We start from the raw sequence: 14,147 nt of genomic DNA, 5'->3' as shown, positions 1-14,147 counted from the left end.
TACTACACAACACGTAACAGATTTAAAAGTGTATTCGGCAAAGTACACGTTGTCCTTTTCGACAAAATGAAAAAATTCCTGAAGTATATCATTGACGTGCCCATTTCTGCGTTTTAAATGATAGAATACAACTTGAATAAATCATTTTTTGTGTATTAATTTCAGAAAACAGTTTAAAAGACTACAAAACTAACAACAATGTGTATAAAATTTAAAATTTATAACAACAACATTAAATTGGAACATTTCACAGTGTTATCGTATAAACGTATCAATATCACAATAGTTTTAAACGAAATCGTCGAAAAGAATCGCTTTCCATTAACTTAAAGATGCGGGTTTGGGCTTGATTAAAGATTTCTATGTTCGGGTTGGACAGATTTGCTTTAACGGTGTCACGTGTTCTTGCATCCACGTTTATCTGAGGGAACATTTTAAGATTAATTCAAAATAAATTAAAACATAATTTTACGCCATTCCTTGGTTTAACAGTATCAGTATAGGCCGTAGGATAACTCGGAATAGAATTTAATTGAATGCAATTTACTTATCCCCGCGTGACGAGCAACGACAGTCGTTATAATATGGGTGTTCTGTTTCATACACCTCGCTCCCGTTTATGGGTTAAATGAAGCATTGGAATGTTCGTAAAACAACGGTCGTTAAATTAAACCTTAACATAAACATATTAAAGTTCACAATCTTGACTAGAATTTACCTCATTCGAAGAACCAACTGCTAAATATTGCTCGTAGATCTTTACCGCCGTCTTGCGGATCTTGTTTTGTTTGGTTTGTTTATAATTTTCACATTCCAACCAAAAGTTAAGATTCTCTTCGCTGAACTCGCTCTGAAGAAACGAACGAAAGGCGGCAACTTCGTCTGGAATTCAAGGATTGTTTAGAATGGAATAAACACCGATTGTTTTTTATAACAAACATGACTTTAAAGTTTTGGAATATACTTTAAGAAGTAACTTTTATTAAGTAACTTTGACCATTTTAAAATGAGCCATATGTGTGTTAGGCTGCGAAGGACGCGTGTAATTTTTTGTTGTCGTCATTGTATGATCTACAGAAACCACACGATAGTAGCATTATAACAGAACACCGGTGTTAAAACGATGCATGTTGTAACCATTGTCCCGCTACGTGGGGACAAACAAATACATTAATTAACTAAAAAAAAATATATAAACCATAGAGAACCAACCTTTCCTAGTTAACAAGAGAGCAAGCGACGAAGAAGGTTGGTTTATTTCATTCGTTGGATTTCTTTTCGAGCGACGAATCGTCAAACTTCGTCGGAATTTCTTTCGTTCGAAATCCGCCCTCTTCGTATGGTCGTCCTCTTTCAAACTTTTACACGGTTTTGCTTCGTCATGCTTACGTTGCATCGGTAACCAACTTTTCAAACCAAACCTGAAATTTACGTCACAATTAGTATTGTAAATACGGTAGGTTATTGTTACGTCACAAACATCCAACTTACAATGCGTTTGGTTTCGATTTGAAGCGCTCTTCGAGTTTGACGTCATTTTCATGTATTACGTCACAAACCTTAAGCAGATTGTCGATTGTTTTGTTTCCAATAAACGGCGATTTTAACAAAGAATCAAGAGACAATCGTCTTTGTTTCGTCATAATTGGGGTAGCAGTGTTTCCCGATGATTTCTCTTCACTGTTGACCGGTGGATTAAAATTATATTCGGTTGCGTCATTAAAATCGTCTTCATGTTGCGCTGTGACGTCAGGAATGACATCGATTGAGGTTTCCGGGTTTATAATTGGTGACTTCACAGAAGCTTCCGTTTCAAATACGTCATCATCGACGTCATAATCTACGCAGTAGTTAAGTCTGGATATCATGACGTCATTAGGGGAATAATCCTTTCTTCGAATATTTCGTCGCCCAGTCGGAGTTTTTCCTACTCTGGTGACGTCATGGTTCGTGACGTCACGAGACCTTCGCTCTAGCGCCACCACTACTTTCGGGACAAATAATCCATTCACGTGATGGTTGTCACGGCAACCGACAGCGACGGCTTTTGATTGGTTAATACTCGGTCGTTTAAATTCTTCAAATCCATTTGAAATTCTTCTTCTTTTCTTTAGTGACGTCACGCGGTTGACGTCATCGTGACGTATATCGTATCTACGCGGTGTGTTCCTTGCAACTTTGGTTCGATACAAACTGCTGGACAATGAACTGTTGCTGCTGTCCGATCGAGCGGAACGCCTTCTGTTCATTCTATCACGTGACTTCGATCGTCTGCACGGATCCTGACGTCCTAAGATGACGTCATCATTAATAAATGTTGATGACGTATTAATATAGATGAACTTACTTGCAGGTTTGGTGAACTTAAACTTAAGGTGTTTACTTCGGCCAAGCGATTCTTTCAGAAGGTAATACCATCCTTGTGTTATCTACGAATAATACGTATTATGACGTCATGTATACACATAGAAATCAACGAGTATGACGTAATAATTACCTCCTGTGACGTCACAATACTCCGAACACCGAAGCTCATACACCCGAGTAGAAATGTTCGTTCGTTGTTTTTCATCCAAACTGAAACTAAAACTCGTCTGTTTGAATCTCTCCGACAGATGTCGCTGTAGAGAAACAAAAATAAGTTTTCCAGATTTAATGACGTCATCAACAAACTTACAATGAAAACGTCTCGTGCATGGCAATAGATTCTTCTGTGACGTCATAAGTCGAAGTTTTGTGACGTAATTGCGATTCGAACTCCGGTGACAATGACATCTGAAAAACAAATTCATCCAAAGTTACATCCGATGTTAAGTTGTGACGACAGATAATCCAAAGTAGTAACCAATGCAAAGTTCCCACCTTGACGTAAACTTGGTTATTATTGGAAGAAGTGTTGGGAAGAGATCGTAGACCAAGAATGGTGACTGTGATTTTATTCGTAGATCCGCATACCACCAGTTTCAACTGACCTGGAAATTGATTAACATTAATTATCTCAATTAATTAACATTCTTCCACCTTTACCTCTCAATTTAAGACCAACTCTATCCTCAATTCTCATGGCTACCACACAAGCTACAACAAACCAACCAAACGAAGACAACGAAAAGATTGAAGGTCTGAGTTTCAAACACGACAGCGAGTCCCTTTTTAACTCGGCTCGTATTTGCCTTTCTCCTTACAACACTTCTTTCCCACCGTAGAAACAAAGCGACAAGCACGGCGCTGGTAGCTCCCGCAGTAATTAAGGACTCGGACACTTTCACAGACTACAACACTTAACCTACCTCGCTAACACTCGTGATATCAAAGCTTTCACTTTTCTATTGAAGTTAGTTGAACAATTTTATTGCCTTTCATATAGCGAGGTCAAAGTCAAAAGTCTGGACTACAAGCGTGTAATTAAACACAGCAGACAAACTAAGCGACGAAAGTCATGTTTCTACACAACGCTGGTTTACTTTTCTATTGAAGTTTAACAACTTTATTGCCCTAACAAGGTTAATTCGCAAACTAAGTATAATTAAAATGTTTTATATAATGTGTAAAACGTTCATATCACAGTCAGAAAGTCTCTAGCAACTCCACTTTGATCAAACCTAATTGGTTATGCTACTTTCTTTAATATATTTGTTATACTATATTTTTCCAATTACATTTAGAATTTTGCCTTTTATATAGCGGGGTCAAAGTCAAAAGTTTGGACTATAAGCGTGTAATTAAACACAGCAAACCCACTGACCGGCCATAAAATATTAGATTGGGGTAAGATGGTTCGGGGTAAGATGGTTCATGTTTTTAATCTGTTTTTACTGCTCATTTGGTAGTAAGCAGAGAATATTTACCCAGTTATACAACCGTATTTAGTCTCACTTTAACTTTAGTGCGAAATAAACTGTTTTTGATTAATATTAACATTTGATTCGGTAGTTTTGTATATAATAAGACGCCTACTATAACTTACCCTCTCCCCCCCGAACCATCAACTTAACCCACCCCCCTTTAACTATGTGGATTTTCCCCAATATACCTAATATGCCACCCTTAATGCATTTCCGCATCCATATAGATTGGTCTACTTTGCATTATTTGATTCTCACGAGTCATACAGGGTAGTGATGTCATAGTGCGAAGTGACGTCAAACTGTGACGTCGACAATTACGTAGGTGAGCCTGATCAAAACAAACACAGCGAAAGGAAACAGATCCAGGTTACCGATGGTGATGTCACAATGTCACTCTACGTCACAATAAGACGTTTTATTGTTATAAAATTTAAAATATTTAAAACCAAATGCGCGCCTAATTATGATCAAGGGCCTATACGTTATAAAAGACAAGATACCAAAATATTATATCGATTTTTACACAGCAATGTTACACTGTGATTTAACTGTGAATTAGCATTTACAAGTACCAGAGAAAAGAGTCTATAGGCTCTTGGCTATTTTAAGTGCTTTGAATTTATTCCCTAAAACTTTATCTATGCATTAATATGGTGTACAAAGGTAATAAGGACCCGTTAGCGACCAAACCGCATAATGATTAACAGGCGCAAGTTTCACAATAAACCATTATTTTGTCACCACTGACGTAAGCAGTGCTGACGTCACCCCTGATAGGAGAGAACTAACCAGGGCTTGAAGCTCAGGTCGTAAAGTCAACTCTATAATCCTTCCTACTTGCAAGTCTGTGTTCAAATGCAAACAACTCAAGGCTTTGGTTGCGAGTTCCCATTAATCGGTAATTGCTGCTCTGATTTCAAATTCAAATACAGCTAGTGGCGAACTTGTAGATTATAAATGACTGACATTGCAGTTTGCACTTTTGCGCAATTATAGATTATTTTATATGTGTTAAAGCTACCACCAATGCAAGCGCTTTATAATGTATATAGGATTCGATAAATCATCACAAAAGTAAAACATATAGCATTAGACACTTGCTGACAAAATTTAGAGACAGTTGGAGCCATGGATGCTTAAACACCAAGATATATCAAAAATGCCATCCTTTCTAAACATCACGCACCACGCAACAGCAATTGCCAAAGTCATACTTAAACTATATACGTCCAAAGACAGCTACATCTTTTTTGGTTATCTCTCTAATACTAAACTCATATTTTGGATTTCTTTGCTGTTTGACAGATGCAAAATAAGTCTCTAGAAAGATGTCATCGCATAAAGACATAAAAACCTGTCGTTTTTCGGACGATTAACTTCTAAAGCGAAATCGCCGACTTAATGTTTTGTTCGAGCAATGCAAGCGCTAATTATTGGGACAAAAGTTCGTTTACGGTCATCAAACATGCTTTGCCTACTTTCAAACTTACAACTAACGTCATCATTACGTCATAACGTAATCTTTATCAAAAACAAAAAGTTCAATTGACCAAGAATAGAAATAATTAAAAAGAAAGACCAAGAATAGAAATAATTAAAAAAAATTTCAAGATTTTTAAATATTTGAATTCATTAAAACGTCACAAACGCATTTTCCCACCAACATGCTGCGTCACAATAACTGATTAAGGCGACGTCATAATACATCACACTGTGACGTCATCCATTATCAGCAGCAGTGACGTAACAATGGACAAACACATGTACAACAATGAGCTGGTGCATGCGTAACAATGAAGTCGGGCATGCGTAACAATAGTTTATCCATTATTACGTCATATAAGCCTGTCTTCCGTTGTAAACCAAACCCGACCAAACACCAGCATACGTCACCATGTATGACGTCATTATATCCATGATGACAAAATATTCAACTTACTTTTACTCCCAAGAGCTTCTGTCTTTGTTAAACGCTCCTTAGCGACACCTCGCGGTTGGAAATTCTCGCTTTGTTTCAAGTTGGAATTTAAATTATTTCGTGTCGTCACTTGACAATAGCGAGTTCGCTTCTGGTTCATGACGTCATAATCGGAATAACAATCGCTTTCGTCGGAACACGATTCGGGGTCAATCAAGTTCATCCTAGAATTCAATTTCTTTCAATTTAATTTCAAACGAACTCAATCAAACTTTTACCTTTTTCGAATTCTTGCGCGTATTTCTCTTCTTGTGACATCATCATCGTCCGACGTACTTGACGTAGAGCTATACGTCATACCTCGTTTCCAAGCGACCTCCATCAAAATCTGTTTTTCACTTTTTTCATCTTTTAAATTTTTCTTTAGATTTTTTCCACCAAACATTTTGTTTAAAGTTTTTATCCTTAAGTTTGATCGGTCATGACGTTTGTTCGGTGCTGTGATGTAACAATGCTGATCTCTCTTCGTCATAGATACATTTGTAACGGTTCCCGATTTGTTGGTCAAGTCAGAAAACGGTTTTCTTTCAATCAACATTTTGAAATTTTCCAACTAACAATAAAATATCTGGAAACAAAATAAAGTCAGCGATCTGGTCGTGGCACCCGTTAATGATAAATCGTATCCAACGTTCGCTATCACTTTATATTGTATTACATTGTTTACGTAACAATCTTACAATAAATAACCATTGTTTTTATTATTTCTTAGCGCATCTCTGTCTTTCAAGTTATGACGTAACAAACTACTGCTGAAATAACAAAGATTTAGAACGAATTCGAATCTCTATCGCGTTGTTACTCGTTTAAAATGATTCTAAAACTTGTTCGAAACTTCGTATATGAAGCTGACGAGTTGTCAACTTTTAGAACCGACGTCACCACTGACGTCACCTCCGACTTCCGAACAAACAAAGCGAGGATTGAAACCTCTGCGTGACGTCAGCAAGTGTTAATTTCAACCTGCTTTAATACTAGAAAGATATTTCTTTTACGTCTATGCAGACATTACAGACTTGAACTGATCATCAAAGATTCTTTAATTAAAGAACGGAAAGATTTACTTTGTGATGTCACGCGTACCATTGTTTGTGAACAATGGAAGAACAATAATGAACTTTCAAAGACACCGAAACTTCCCAATTATAAACCAACACTTTTTAAACAGTTATATGAACTACATATTTTATACATCTGATCTTAAGGCAGGTATCAATGGAAAAAGATATGTTTATTAAAACCATATACCAAGAAGCGTTTTCTCCATTTCAAACTATTTCGGCAAATGTTATATATATTTGCTTTTTTTAGATTTAGATAATAAAAAACCAAACTTATATTTCCAACACATATATTGTTTTTTAACCTATACATTTAATGTCTAATGATATTGTAGAGGTTATGTCGTTTTTCTGGTTAACAGGGCACATAGACGCGATTTTAAAAACATCCACGCGTGTTTATATTAACTCGCTCTTTTAGATACGTTATATATAGTAGGGTGGGGGAAGATGGGACACCTTTAACACATAATAGCAAAATATCCTGATTATGTTTTAAACAATTAACAACATTCTTTGGGAGTCGTAAGGATATGGTTTTATAATTCTTTGAAAGTTTTTTTGTTTACTACCAAATTGGACGGGAAAATAGAATGAAAAGGTGTCCCATCTTCCCCCACCCTACTATATATCAATCTGTAATTATTCATTGTTTACTACCAAATATAAAGATAACAAGAAATATAACATAGGCCATTTTATTCCAACCTAATATGTACATAAACAGCACTTTTGGTCATTATATTTATACATATATACGCGCTTGAACACCACATACCCTATATAATAAAGCAATCTATTTCCAAAACTGTGTCGAAAGTATTGATTTACCTCGTTTACCCAGCAGTGTAATACAGTAATTACAGATCATATCGTTTTTAAGTGAATGTATTTATTTATCTATTACCAATTCTAATGAATGTTTATGTCAATACAAAAAGGCGTGAAACGGTTTTCGGCCTCTTTGAAACCTCATTGTTGTGTGTCTATTATTCACGAACAATGGTACGCGTGACATCACAAAGTAAATCTTTCCGTTCTTTAATTAAAGAATCTTTGATGATCAGTTCAAGTCTGTAATGTCTGCATAGACGTAAAAAAAATATCTTCCAAGTATTAAAGCAGGTTGAAATTAACACTTGCTGACGTCACGCAGAGGTTTCAATCCTCGCTTTGTTTGTTCGGAAGTCTGAGGTGACGTCAGTGGTGACGTCGGTTCTAAGAGTTGACAACTTGTCAGCTACATATACGAAGTTTTGAACAAGTTTTAGAATCATTTTAAACGAGTAACAACGCGATAGAGATTCGAATTCGTTCTAAATCTTTGTTATTTCAGCAGTAGTTTGTTACGTCATAACTTGAAAGTCAGAGATGCGCTAAGAAATAATAAAAACAATGATTATTTATTGTAAGATTGTTACGTAAACAATGCAATACAATATAAAGTGATAGCGAACGTTGGATACGATTTATTATTAACGAGTGCCACGACCAGATCGCTGACTTTATTTTGTTTCCAGATATTTTATTGTTAGCTGGAGAATTTCAAAATGTTGATTGAAAGAAAACCATTTTCTGACTTGACCAACAAATCGGGAACCGTTACAAGTGTATCTATGACGAAGAGAGATCAGCATTGTTACATCACAGCACCTAACAAACGTCATGACCGATCAAACTTAAGGATAAAAACTTTAAACAAAATGTTCGGTGGAAAAAATCTAAAGAAAAATTTAAAAGATGAAAAAAGTGAAAAACAAATTCTGATGGAAGTCGCTTGGAAACGTGGTATGACGTATGGCTCTACGTCAAGTACATCAGATGATGATGACGTCACAAGAAGGGAAATACGCGCACGGATTCGAAAAAGGTAAAAGTTTGATTGAGTTTGTTTGAAGTTGACTTTAACATAATTGAATTCTAGAATGAACTTGATTGACCCCGAATCGTGTTCCGACGAAAGCGATTGTTATTCCGATTATGGCGTCATGAAACAGAAGCGATCGCGCTTTTGTCAAGTGACGTCACGAAACAATTTGAATTCTAACTTAAAACAAAGCGAGAATTTCCAACCGCGAGATGTCGCTAAGGAGCGTTTAACAAAGACAGAAGCTCTTGGGAGTAAAAGTAAGTTGGATATTTTGTCATCATAGATATAATGACGTCACAAGTGGTAACGTATGCTAGTGTTAGGTCGGGTTTGGTTTACAACGGAAGAATGGCTTATATGACGTAATAATGGATGAACTATTGTTACGCATGCGCGACTTCATTGTTACGCATGCACCAGCTCATTGTTGTACATGTGTTTGTCCATTGTTACGTCACTGCTGCTGATAATGGATGACGTCACAGTGTGATGTATTATGACGTCGCCTCAATCGGTTATTGTGACGCAGCATGTTGGTGGGAAAATGCGTTTGTGACGTTTCAATGAATTCAAATATTTAAAAATCTTGAAATTTTCAAACTTTTCGATGAGTTTTCATTCTTGGTCTACATGACTCAATGGCGTTTGTTGTCTAACAAGATTACGTTATGTCGCAATGATGACGTCAGTTGTAAGTTTGAAAGTAGGCAAAGCATGTTTGATGACCGTAAACGAACTTTTGTCCCAATAATTAGCGCTTGCATTGCTCGAACAAAACATTAAGTCGGCGATTTCGCTTTAGAAGTTAATCGTCCGAAAAACGACAGGTTTTTATGTCTTTATGCGATGACATCTTTCTAGACACTTTTTTTGCATCTGTGGGCTTATAGATTTTGCCAATTTTCTGCTCAACGCGTATTTTAAAATACCGATCAAGATGTTAGGAAATTCCTTTCAGTTCCTAAATTACTTAACACTGGCGACGTATACATATTTGGTGGGTTATATTACGATACGTACACCATAGACATTGATGTAATGGGCCAAGTTCCCTCATCACAGCCATACGACTTCACTCGTACAGAATACAATTAACAGCGCTGGTCAGGTGTTTGCGATGGGCAGTAGTTATTTCACACGTCAGACAACGAAGAGCTAACGCGATGATTATTTGTTTATTTTGTTGTTGGATCTTGTTAAAGATTAGGAGACTTAAGCAACACCTCTGGCGAACCAGGTGAACATGTGTTGGTTTTGGAGCAATTATTGCTCCAACTATGAAAAAGTGTTAAAATGTATAATGGTGTGGTTTGTAATGGGTTGAATAGATGAATGTCGTCAATATAACTAAGCGCTTCAACATTGGTTCCATCTCTAAACAAGGCGCAACGATAAGTTTGTATACAAATTGTTTTAGCTAATATCGGAGTCATTTAAACGACAAGTTTAGGACCATTACAAAAAACATTCGTAAACGCGTATTGGTCTCTGACGTATTTGAGAATTGAAACGGTTTCGTCCAATTGTATCTTAAACACGATTCTTTAAATCAGCAAAAACTCTAAATATAACTGGAAAAATATAGCATAAATGTCAGTAAATTGGCTAACAAATATATTAAAGAAAGTAGCATAACCAATTAGGTTTGATCAAAGTGGAGTTGCTAGAGACTTTCTGGCTGTGATATGAACGTTTTACACATTATATAAAACATTTTAATTATACTTAGTTTGCGAATTAACCTTGTTAGGGCAATAAAGTTGTTAAACTTCAATAGAAAAGTAAACCAGCGTTGTGTAGAAACATGACTTTCGTCGCTTAGTTTGTCTGCTGTGTTTAATTACACGCTTATAGTCCAGACTTTTAACTTTGACCTCGCTATATGAAAGGCAATAAAATTGTTCAACTAACTTCAATAGAAAAGTGAAAGCTTTAATATCCCGAGTGTTAACGAGGTAGGTTAAGTGTTGTAGTCTGTGAAAGTGTCCGAGTCCTTAATTACTGCGGGAGCTACCAGCGCCGTGCTTGTCGCTTTGTTTCTACGGTGGGAAAGAAGTGTTGTAAGGAGAAAGGCAAATACGAGCCGAGTTAAAAAGGGACTCGCTCTTGTGTTTGAAACTCAGAATTTTTTCGTTGTCTTCGTTTGGTTGGTTTGTTGTAGCTTGTGTGGTAGCCATGAGAATTGAGGATAGAGTTGGTCTTAAATTGAGAGGTAAAGGTGGAAGAATGTTATTTAATTGAGATAATTAATGTTAATCAATTTCCAGGTCAGTTGAAACTGGTGGTATGTGGATCTACGAATAAAATCACAGTCACCATTCTTGGTCTACGATCTCTTCCCAACACTTCTTCCAATAATAACCAAGTTTACGTCAAGGTGGGAACTTTGCATTGGTTACTACTTTGGATTATTTGTCGTCACAACATAACATCGGATGTAACTTTGGATGAATTTGTTTTACAGATGTCATTGTCACCGGAGTTCGAATCGCGATTACGTCACAAAACTTTGACTTATGACGTCACAGAAGAATCTATTGCCATGCACGAGACGTTTTCATTGTAAGTTTGTTGATGACGTCATTAAATCTGGAAACTCATTTTTGTTTCTCTACAGCGACATCTGTCGGAGGGATTCAAACAGACGAGTTTTAGTTTCAGTTTGGATGAAAAACAACGAACGAACATTTCTACTCGGGTGTATGAGCTTCGGTGTTCGGAGTATTGTGACGTCACAGGAGGTAATTATTACGTCATACTCATTGATTTCTATGTGTATAGATGATGTCATAATACATAATGTTCGTAGATAACACAAGGTTGGTATTACCTTCTGAAAGAATCGCTTGGCCGAAGTAAACACCTTAAGTTTAAGTTCACCAAACCTGCAAGTAAGTTCATCTATATTATTACATCATCAACATTTATTAATGATGACGTCATCTTAGGACGTCAGGATCCGTGCAGACGATCGAAGTCACGTGATAGAATGAACAGAAGGCGTTCCGCTCGATCGGACAGCAGCAACAGTTCATTGTCCAGCAGTTTGTATCGAACCAAAGTTGCAAGGAACACACCGCGTAGATACGATATACGTCACGATAACGTCAACCACGTGACGTCACTAAAGAAAAGAAGAAGAATTTCAAATGGATTTGAAGAATTTAAACGACCGAGTATTAACCAATCAAAAGCCGTCGCTGTCGGTTGCCGTGACAACCATCACGTGAATGGATTATTTGTCCCGAAAGTAGTGGTGGCGCTGGAGAAAAAGTCTCGTGACGTCACCAACCATGACGTCACTAAAGTAGGAAAAACTCCGACTGGGCGACGAAATATTCGAAGAAAGGATTATTCTCCTGATGACGTCATGATATCCAGACTTAACTACTGCGTGGATTATGACGTCGATGATGACGTATTTGAAACGGAAGCTTCACCAGTTATAAACCCGGAACCCACAATCGATGTCATTCCTGACGTCACAGTGCAACATGAAGACGATTTTAATGACGCAACCGAATATAATTTTAATCCACCGGTCAACACTGAAGAGAAATTATCGGGAAATACTGCTACCCCAATTATGACGAAACAAAGACGATTGTCTCTTGATTCTTTGTTAAAATCGCCGTTTATTGGAAACAAAACAATCGACAATCTTCTTAAGGTTTGTGACGTAATACATGAAAATGACGTCAAACTCGAAGAGCGCTTCAAATCGAAACCAAACGCATTGTAAGTTGGATGATTGTGACGTAACAATAACCTACCGTATTTACAATACTAATTGTGACGTAACTTTCAGGTTTGGTTTGAAAAGTTGGTTACCGATGCAACGTAAGCATGACGAAGCAAAACCGTGTAAAAGTTTGAAAGAGGACGAGCATACGAAGAAATTCCGACGAAGTTTGACGATTCGTCGCTCGAAAAGAAATCCAACGAATGAAATAAATCAACCTTCTTCGTCGCTTGCTCTCTTGTTAACTAGGAAAGGTATAATCCTACGGTATATACTGTTTCTATGCCTCGATAAGCATTTAAACATAGACTCGGTTTGATTTGTCCAGCGCCACAGTGCGACTGCCTTTAGCCCGGAGGATATGGGTTTGAGGTTCGATGTTGCTATAAATGTGGCTGTTTTGTTGGACAAGACACTTAATGCAGTTGTTTGTGATCATTTATTATAGCCATATTTTATTTCCAGATGAAGTCGCTTCTTTCCGTTCGTTTCTTCAAAGCGAATTCAGCGAAGAAAATCTTAACTTTTGGTTGGAATGTGAAAATTATAAACAAACCAAACAAAACAAGATCCGCAAGACGGCGGTAAAGATCTACGAGCAATATTTAGCAGTTGGTTCTTCGAATGAGGTAAATTCTAGTCAAGATTGTGAACTTTAATATGTTTATGTTAAGGTTTAATTTAACGACCGTTGTTTTACGAACATTCCAATGCTTCATTTAACCCATAAACGGGAGCGAGGTGTATGAAACAGAACACCCATACCATAACGACTGTCGTTGCCTGTAACGTGGGGAAAAGTAAATTGCATTCAATTAAATTCTATTCCGAGTTATCCAACGGCCTATACTGATACTTTTAAACCAAGGAATGGCGTAAAATTATGTTTTACTTTATTTTAAATTAATCTTAAAATGTTTCCTCAGATAAACGTGGATGCAAGAACACGTGACACCGTTAAAGCAAATCTGTCCAACCCGAACATAGAAATCTTTAATCAAGCCCAAACCCGCATCTTTAAGTTAATGGAAAGCGATTCTTTTCGACGATTTCGTTTAAAACTATCGTAATATTGATGCGTTTATACGATAACACTGTGAAATGTTCCAATTTTGAGTTGTTGTAATAAATTTTATATGTTATATATTTTTATTTAATTACATATTAAAAACTACAAGCTGCTTAGTCTATGGCATAGTGTTTAGCGCGCCTGCCTCTAACCCAGAGGTAATGGGTTCAAGGCTCGTTATTGCCACCGTTCTGAGCGTATGTGTCCATGGGGAAAACACCTAACGGCAATTGCTCCAACCCAGTCATTGACTCTTATTTGGACAACCGTAGTGACCACTGGGTTGGAGCAATTGGTCCAAATTATCAGCCATACATAAAAAATCTCCCCTCCAAAATAATTACCCACAAAGTAACATTCAACTTATAAGCTGGCAGAAGGTGTATGAAACTGAACGCCCGTGTGTCGTATTTCAGTCACGCGAGGATAAAGTAAGTTACATTTATTCGTTCTTGTAAAATAGAATCGAGTTTAGAAAGCCCCCTAAGTTTAAAAAATGTTGTATAAGATTTCTATTCGACGTCGCTAGGCAACAAGTAAAACAGCTGCAGACGCGAGATTCTAGATTTTGTAAACAAC

General features: G+C 36.9%; 2 protein-coding genes across 6 annotated transcripts; one reads left to right on the top strand and one right to left on the bottom strand.

Moving 5' to 3' along the window:
• Positions 1–14: 14 nt before the first annotated feature.
• Positions 15–6,434, bottom strand: LOC149730561 (uncharacterized). 3 transcript variants are annotated; one of them, XM_089885509.1, is made up of 10 exons: positions 6,045–6,428; positions 5,788–5,990; positions 2,863–2,972; positions 2,678–2,775; positions 2,498–2,621; positions 2,348–2,429; positions 1,492–2,290; positions 1,213–1,421; positions 719–882; positions 15–421 (listed from the first exon to the last, which is right to left on the bottom strand). In XM_089885509.1, the coding sequence occupies exons 1-10, from the start codon at positions 6,362–6,364 to the stop codon at positions 278–280; spliced, it is 2,253 nt and encodes a 750-aa protein (XP_089741635.1). In that variant the 5' UTR covers positions 6,365–6,428; the 3' UTR covers positions 15–277. The 3 variants fall into 3 exon arrangements, with proteins under 3 accessions (XP_089741635.1, XP_089741634.1, XP_089741637.1); XM_089885508.1 differs by having other exon boundaries at positions 1,492–2,429; positions 6,045–6,434; XM_089885511.1 differs by lacking the exons at positions 5,788–5,990; positions 6,045–6,428 and adding an exon at positions 3,028–5,134.
• Positions 6,435–8,378: 1,944 nt separating this feature from the next.
• Positions 8,379–13,641, top strand: LOC149730560 (uncharacterized). 3 transcript variants are annotated; one of them, XM_089884646.1, is made up of 10 exons: positions 8,382–8,757; positions 8,812–9,014; positions 11,025–11,134; positions 11,222–11,319; positions 11,375–11,498; positions 11,567–11,648; positions 11,706–12,495; positions 12,566–12,753; positions 12,965–13,128; positions 13,426–13,641. In XM_089884646.1, exons 1-10 carry the CDS (start codon positions 8,438–8,440, stop codon positions 13,567–13,569), a joined length of 2,223 nt encoding a protein of 740 aa, XP_089740772.1. In that variant the 5' UTR covers positions 8,382–8,437; the 3' UTR covers positions 13,570–13,641. The 3 variants fall into 3 exon arrangements, with proteins under 3 accessions (XP_089740771.1, XP_089740772.1, XP_089740773.1); XM_089884645.1 differs by having other exon boundaries at positions 8,379–8,757; positions 11,567–12,495; XM_089884647.1 differs by lacking the exons at positions 8,382–8,757; positions 8,812–9,014 and adding an exon at positions 10,478–10,969.
• Positions 13,642–14,147: the final 506 nt, after the last annotated feature.

The sequence above is a fragment of the Ciona robusta genome, chromosome 9, assembly GCF_009617815.1.
Source record: "Ciona robusta chromosome 9, ASM961781v2".
Taxonomy (NCBI): Eukaryota; Metazoa; Chordata; class Ascidiacea; order Phlebobranchia; family Cionidae; genus Ciona; species Ciona robusta.
The sequence above is the reverse complement of the archived record's forward strand: the minus strand, read 5'-3'. Positions and strand labels throughout refer to the sequence as shown.